A 7,935-nucleotide genomic window follows, 5' to 3' on the forward strand; every position below is an offset into this window, starting at 1 on the left:
ATCTCGAGCCTCGGAGCTGCCACCTGGTGGAACCGTCGAAGAGCAATGGACCGTCATCAAGAAAGGACAGTCCCTAAGAAAGGAGACCTAACGGAATGCGGTAACTGGCGTGGCATCACGTTGCTCTGTATTACTCTCAAAGTACTCTGTAAGGTAATCCTCAACCGGATCCAGGAGAAGATCGACGCTACTCTCCGGCGGCAGCAAGCTGGATTCCGTGCTGGCCGATCATGTGTAGACCATATCACAACGCTCCGCATTATATTGGAGCCGATCAACGAATTCCAGGACTCTCTTCTGCTGGTGTTCGTTGACTTCGAAAAGGCGTTCGACCGACTCAATCACGAAAACATCTGGGGCGCACTTAGGCGTAGAGGAGTTCCAGATAAGCTAGTCCATCTCATCGAGGCTCAGTACGAGGCGTTCTCGTGCAAGGTTTTGCACGACGGCGTCTTGTCCGACCCCATAAGGGTTACTGCTGGCGTGAGACAGGGCTGCATTTTATCACCACTTCTGTTTCTCATCGTTATGGATGAGATATTAGTTGGAGCAATTGACAGTAGACCAAATCGAGGATTGCCTTGGAATCCTCTAACGATGGAGCAGCTCAATGACCTCGACCTAGTCGACGACATTGTCTCGCTCGCACAATGCCGAAACGATATGCAGAGCAAGTTAGATGACCTCTCCGAGAGCTCCCAGGCAGCAGGTCTCACAGTCAATGTAGCGAAAACTAAGTCTATGGTAGTAAACACTGACAATTCCTCCAACTTCACAGTAGCGGGACAACAAGTTGAGCAGGTAGAAGCCCTTCAATATCTTGGTAGCCAAACAACGCTCGATGGTGGTACCAAGACTGATATAGCCACACGGATCAGGAAGGCCAGCGGTGCCTTTGCAGGTCTGCGAAACATTTGGCGCTCAAACCAAATCACTCTACGTACGAAAACCCGAATCTTTAATTCAAACGTTAAATCCGTACTGCTGTATGCCTGCGAAACGTGGTGTGTCTCAGGGGAGACAACGCAAAAACTTCAGGCATTCATTAACCGGTGCCTGCGATACATCATTCGTGCCTGGTGGCCTGACAACTGGATATCCAATGAGGAACTCCATCGTCGGTGTCATCAACGGCCGATAGCCACAGAAATTCGTGAACGTAGGTGAAAGTGTATCGGACACACCTTGAGAAAATGAGCGAACGAGGTTTGCAGAGAAGCACTCGACTGGAATCCACAAGGACAGCGTAGAAGAGGCAGACCCAGAGGTTCATGGCGACGGAGCTTAGCCAACGACATCCGGGTTGTAGACGAGAACCTGTCCTGGCGACAGGTAAAAGCCATGGCGGGTAACCGTCAGCAGTGGAGATCTCTGATTTCATCCCTTTGTTCTGCCGGACCGGCGGACATGGACACGTAAGTAAGTAAAGTAAATTATTGTTGTGGTCTTTAGATATTGCATTCTACAGACGCGTAGCCTCAGCCAGAGTCTGAATACTATCGCAAAATTTAACTCTGGATTACTTTTTGGTCTTACGTAGCTCAATGAGGCATTTGTTAAAGGAAGCTCTGCAGACTTTGGGTTACGATTTTGGCAGTATTGAACAGACGCCTAAGCGTCTCATTCCACCAACGCACTTTACGGCACTGATCGCGAGTTTACTGGGCAATTTGTGTTATATGCATCTGTGATTTTACATTACATGTAGGTCACTAGCTGCGATATCCAGTTTCACCGGAGACTGCATATTATTGTAGCAGAAGATTTTTGGTTTTCATCGGATTCCTGAATTGTTCTCTCTTTAAAGGGTTAGTTAGCCTCGATGTACCAGCCTGTATCAATCTCGGGCGATGGTACGTCTTCCATATCCCCTGGAAAATGGGCTTCCTCTAGTCGTCAGGACTACGGGTATTTGGCCAAATAGAGTACCGATTCAGCCAGGGTGTATGTTAAAACGATCCGCAAGAATTTCGTTCGAATACACTCGGTTAATGCTAGTATTACTTATCAATGTGACTAGTTCAAACCTTCTACAGAAGCCACCAGACAAAATACGATACGTGGTTCTAACTCCTTGAGAAAGATGTTAAATACATCGAAACGTCGGGCATAGAATAAATAAGTGTCTTTTTGCTTTGCCGTATGACTGTCCTGCCGAAAACATAAAGTTTGGAATCATAAACAGTCGATAGCTCCACTTCGACTTATGAAGGTATGTGCCTTCGGCAGGTCCTTCGTGTCGTAGGCTCGTAGTTGTGCCCCTTCCCACGGGACGCACGAGAGTAGATGCCGTTTGATCCAGCCATTTGCCATTAGCCTTTCTTGAACTGGCAGCTCCTGAACTTGGGCTTAACGTCTGTAGTCTCCTGGTCAGCAATGTGATCCCGAAGAACGGCGCGGACAGTCTGCAGTTGATCCGTAGTTAGCAAGGAAACGGGATAATCAGTCGTAGTTATGGCTATGCTGAAAGCATCCACTATTTCCCTGTATGTGCACCCCGAGGGTGGTTTTGGTGCCAAAGGATCCGCGCAGGCTCTTCTTCTTCTTCCTCCTTCTAATGCTGCAAACAGTGTTCCATGTCACAGACTGACAGTTGGGACCGGTGACTTGACCATATGCCCAGCAAATTTTTTTTTAACGGTGGGAGCGCAGGCTCGGTTGTACTTACTTACTTGATTGGCCTAATGTCTAACGACAAGACCGGCGCAGTATAAATGGTCTTCAGTTTCGCGAGCACCCAGTGCCAGATCTCGCTCCACCTGGTCTTGCCACCTCGCTCGCTGAGCCCCTCTTTGTCTTGTTCCTACCGGCTTCGATGCGAAAACCATTTTTGCAGGATAGTTGTCCGGCATTCTAGCAACATGTCCTGTCCAACCTATCCGTCCAGCTTTAACCACTTTCTGAATACTTGGTTTGCCGTAGAGACGCGCGAACTCTTGGTTCATTCCCAACAAACACCGAAGCTGAATTAAAATGCTACTGGTTTGGTTATAGCTGATTTAACTCTGAATACAGGTGGTAGACGCTGCATAAATTTAAGCAAAGGCCTCTGTATTCTATAAGTGTTTAAGCAGCCATCGAATGCGCTGTAAATCATCTGCTTCACATAATAATGTCACAAGCAGATTAGGCGCGTCTTCAATCGCTCCACAACCCGTTAATATTGACAATGATTGTGCTATACTAGCTGAATAAACGATTTGTCATCTTAATAAACAGCCCTCCCACAGAACATTTATGCGCTGATTAAACATTTTAGCAGCTATTATTATTCAGCCATAGCTGAATATGCATCGAATAAAATTTATGTGAACAATTCTACAATACTGATTCAGCTGAAATTGGAGAACTTATACAACCTATTTTGTTTGAGGCAGAAAAAAAAAACACTTGTTAAGCAATTATTTCGCCCTTTACATAACCTCTGTGCGCATTGTTTTCAGCTTTGCGCAAATTGGTTATTTAAAAACGCGCAAAAGCCTCTATTAAGCTTCATTACAGCTTCGAAAGCAGCTATTAGCAAGCCCGAAGCTTGATAAAATCACCAAGTTTACGTGTTTAAGAGCTGAAAAAAGGTTTTTATTTCTAAAACTAAACCATAGTTCAGCCACAGGTAGAATAAATTCAGCTATAAAAGCGTTTGATCAGCCTGAAATTATTACTTGGGTAGCTCCTTTCAAAGCTGCAATGGAGCTTAATAGAGGCTTTTGCGTGTTTTTAAATAACCAATTTCGATTATTACACTGTAATCCACGATACCACAATCAAATAATTTTCCAGCGCCTCGAGCGGTCGGTTTTGCAAACAAAACGGTTTTATGTTTTCACCTTGTACTCTGTCATCGTGCGTTTGTTTCACTGACATTCACAGCTGCCAAGTATTTAAAATGCAACTGAGTTTAACACTTTTCAGCCTTTTCAATACATTTCAAAGTGCAGTTTTGTTGGGTTTATGTTAATATTATTTGAAAATATGTATTTCAGATTGTCAGATGAAGTAATTAAGATTGTTAATGTATATTCGTCAATATTGTGATACTCGTTGTTCGCATATAAAAATATGAAAAATTAAGGAAATTTCAAATATCTCAAAAAAAATTTAGCAACTCTGATCAAACAAAATAAAACAAAAATTCTTTGGTAGGAGTCAAAGTAAATTGATATATTGGTATTAGAGTGACTATATACAGAGTGGCGACAATGTCAAAATTGGAATGATAATTATCTGTCAGTGTCATTCCAATCGAGCAGACGACCTATCCAACGCGTATGCAGGAAAGAAAAAGAAAAACATTGGAAAAACCGCATTGCATACATTTGGGATGACTTGTCGCCACTCTGTATATAGTCACTCTAATTGGTATATATCAATTTACTTTGGGTAGGAGTAGGATTTTTCTGTTCTCCGATTTTGTTGGTTTGAAAGGATAAAATCGGAACCAATATCTGGAAGAATTAGCTTTACGACAGGACCAAGAAATGAGCAGTGACGAGAAGGACAGCGGCGATGAATTGTGGGAAAAAATACAGGTATTTTAATCACATATCGTAATTATCATAATTTCCACTAATAGCACGGTTTCCTTTTTAGAAAGTACGTAACATCCACAAAGCGGAGGTCGAACAGGAAACCAATCCCAGCCGGAAGAAACTGAAATCCTGGCTGAACAATACGTTTCGGATAAAGATGACGGACGGTCGAATTCTGATCGGAATGTTCGTCTGCACGGATGCCGAAGCCAACGTGATTCTTGGGCTTACCAGTGAGTTTACCGAGAACGGTGGAGAGGAACGGGTACTTGGGCTTGTGATGATTCCCGGGCGGTACATCGTTTCGATCGAAATAGACGAAGCGAATCTGGTCAATGCGAATTAGTTCTTAAGTGCTTTAATTTATTGCAATATTCTACAATGCGTATATGTTTGCTACATATGTATTAAATTGAACACGTTTATTATTTAAGTTAACGTTACTTGTTTTTATCGTCTAGAGGTTCGTATCCACTAGCCATTTTCTGTTTGAATTGCTCGAACGTTCGCTTTCGGTCGAAGTGTTTCACCCATTGAGCAGGACACTTTTTCTCGTAAACTTTCCGTAACGCTATGCACTGCTGTGGTTCCGGCGCGCCGGATGTTGAACTGTGCTGTGGTGCGTGCCGTTCCAGGCATGCCCAGTATTCGTCACGGGCCAGCCAACACGCCGTTCGTGTTTCCTTGTCCGGGAAAGACATCACTACTGTAGGGAGGAACCGATGCACTTGATAGATTTGCTCTGCTTTTTTAACCCGTCTTTCGTTGGTACTTATGTCACCACAGGTAAATTCCGTAAATTCGATTTCGGCGATTTCTGCTTTTGTTTACATCTGTAAACATGAACTCTATATCAGCTGTCACTGTCACACATTTCGGTAGGTAGTTGTTCAATAAATGAAAGTTGGCTCATTTAGAAAGGAAAGAAACGTTACTGTTTCAGCAACCAACCACAGGAGGCGCTGTGATGCTCGGTTCATGTCGTTCATGTTCACTTTGAAACCAACATATTGAAAGCCTTGGATCGTGCTCTTAGAATACGATATGGTGATAAGATATGGATAAAATAAAATCTATATTGTCGGATTCGAGTATGGCGCTACCTGCTGGGATGGTGATAAAAACGAAAACAAACGTCAGATGCAGTATATTTAAAAAAATATTCAGTAAATTTAATTTTTAGCTAGTTTCCGATTGAAAACTTAACTAAATTTTTATCAGGTTTTGTAAAAAATTTGCTATTTTGCAAGATATTTTAAAAATACTAAAATAGTGAATAGTGAATTGAAAGAGCATAAATTTGAAGAATACTGCAAAAGTTGGTATGCCGACTTAACTAATCGAACACAGGAGGGATCCTAAATCGGGTTTTGCATATTATTGGAGGTTTTTCTACTTTGCAAAATCTTTATGCTTGTTTTGTATTGGTTCAAGCCAAAGTTCTAGAGATTTAAACATCTGTCAGTCCAAGCGAACCATGTTGCTCCGGCCCAGCATGAAAATAGGAATGTTCTCTTTGGTTATCATATATTTTGCTTGCAATAGCCTGGTTTTTGTTAATTTCTTTTGTCGCACAGGTATACAAAAACATTATTTTCTCGTATATACTGTAAACAAACCATTGAAAAAGTATATATCAAATAAAAGTACTCGATTTTCTAACATTTTGCAAAAAAAAAATTCACTTGTACATTGTTTCACTATACGTTAAGAAAATTAAAAAAGTGAACTTTTTTCCGATTCTTCAAGCAAACTGTCAACTCACCTTTCGGCTAGTTCCAAAGACTACCATCGTCAGCGCATAAGTTTCTGTCTAATAGGTCACATCCATAGATTTTTTTCCATATGAATTTTTGTATACTTCACAAAGAACCTTTTGTCCTTAATTCTTGAGGGAAGTTGACACAATCTCGCAGATTTTGTGGAAAAACTATCCAATTCCCGGAACGCGAACGTAACGTGATGCGATCTTTAATGAAGAATCATTAGAACTGAAACGAAAGCCATAATATCCCGTACCATTTTACTGAGAATTATTGTTTTCAAAAGTACCGTAAAAACTGAGATTTCGACGACGATTCTGTTATTTAAACCGCGTTAAAATAATAATTTTATTATTTATACTTTTACCATCTTCATCGTCGTTGGTGAACTATTGTTATATTTTTTCTACATATTGTCTGATTTCAGTTAAAAGTCTAGACGTTGTCTAGACCGCAATCACGTGAGAAACAATTCCCAAGTTTTTTTATATTCGAATGGAAGTTTCTTGAAATTCCAATGAACAATTTTTAGGATTAGAATGCTTTTTGCGGAAAAAATCTGTACATGTTTAAATTGTAGTTACATGCCCACCGACAAGTCTTAACGCAAGGTCATATACAATCATACAATGTTCTTGATTTGTGCAGCTTAGATACTACCGTACTTGAGCACAAACTTATTTGCTTTCAATTAACAGCGATAAAAAGCCTTCTCGTTAACCACTAATCCGCTATCGGTTGGCGGTCGTATGATAATTCGATCAAGATTCCATTGTACAACCATTACTTACATCTTGTGGGTGCACAGTGGGAATTAATTGCATTTTTTTGCAATGTTTAATTACGAGCTGAGCTACCCGTCCTCCTCCGCACTGCTCAACAGGTGTTACCCTGACCCAGACATACGGTGCGAGATCACGAGATTCCCAACATAGGTGGTACCTACATAGTAGCAATCTGCGGTCGCCTCCCTCTGTCATGGTGGTTAACCATGTTCACCAGGGGGCTCAACTGTCCAAATGCACATTTCTGTTTATGTTTAATCTGCAAGTTACATACACGCCCGTTCAGCACCCCATTGATACGACAACGTAATTTTCGTGTGACGGATTAACAACCACATTGATTAGTTGCATTGGGCTGAACAGAACATGTTCTTCGTTATCTTCTGTCTACGATGCTCGTGTTTAGATCATAATTATTACGAATCAAGGGCTGTCCGTTAGATATGCGCTGGTTCATTGTTTGGAAGTCTTGGTGCACGCTTTGATGTTCTATTGTTAGTGAAGATTCGCACCTAATTAGTGCTCGCACTGCTATTAATGCGTAAGAATGTTGAATTTACTCCATTTAACAATGGATGACACATAACTCACCAATTAGGCTAGGTCTGTGCAAATGTAAGTGAAGATGGGCCTCGTTTGATGCGTGTTGGCAGCGAGTGATGCTGTAGAACAATAGTCGAATTATACACTGTATCTTTTGCATCGTGGATCATTATCGGACGGGTAGTCAAAAAAAAAACACGAAACAACCTAAATGAGACTCACTTGGCTGGTACTTGGCACTTGGCATATCAATTACATAGAGATAAAGTAAAATATAGAGATTAGAGATATAGAATTGTAGAGATAAAATAGTTA

General features: G+C 41.4%; 1 protein-coding gene across 1 annotated transcript; it reads left to right on the top strand.

Moving 5' to 3' along the window:
• The first annotated feature begins 4,339 nt into the window (after positions 1-4,339).
• LOC128742880 (N-alpha-acetyltransferase 38, NatC auxiliary subunit) lies at positions 4,340-4,961 on the top strand. The gene is made up of 2 exons (XM_053839370.1): positions 4,340-4,529; positions 4,591-4,961. Exons 1-2 carry the CDS (start codon positions 4,479-4,481, stop codon positions 4,873-4,875), a joined length of 336 nt encoding a protein of 111 aa, XP_053695345.1. The 5' UTR covers positions 4,340-4,478; the 3' UTR covers positions 4,876-4,961.
• Positions 4,962-7,935: the final 2,974 nt, after the last annotated feature.

The sequence above is a fragment of the Sabethes cyaneus genome, chromosome 3 (assembly GCF_943734655.1).
Source record: "Sabethes cyaneus chromosome 3, idSabCyanKW18_F2, whole genome shotgun sequence".
NCBI classification, from domain to species: Eukaryota; Metazoa; Arthropoda; class Insecta; order Diptera; family Culicidae; genus Sabethes; species Sabethes cyaneus.

What these genes read in the sequence shown, in the direction of transcription:
- LOC128742880 (XM_053839370.1), top strand. Translation starts at nt 4,479, where the DNA reads ATGAGCAGTGACGAGAAGGACAGCGGCGATGAATTGTGGGAAAAAATA. An exon ending in AATTGTGGGAAAAAATACAG is followed by an intron (nt 4,530 to 4,590) that starts GTATTTTAATCA and finishes TTTCCTTTTTAG; the next exon opens with AAAGTACGTAACATCCACAA.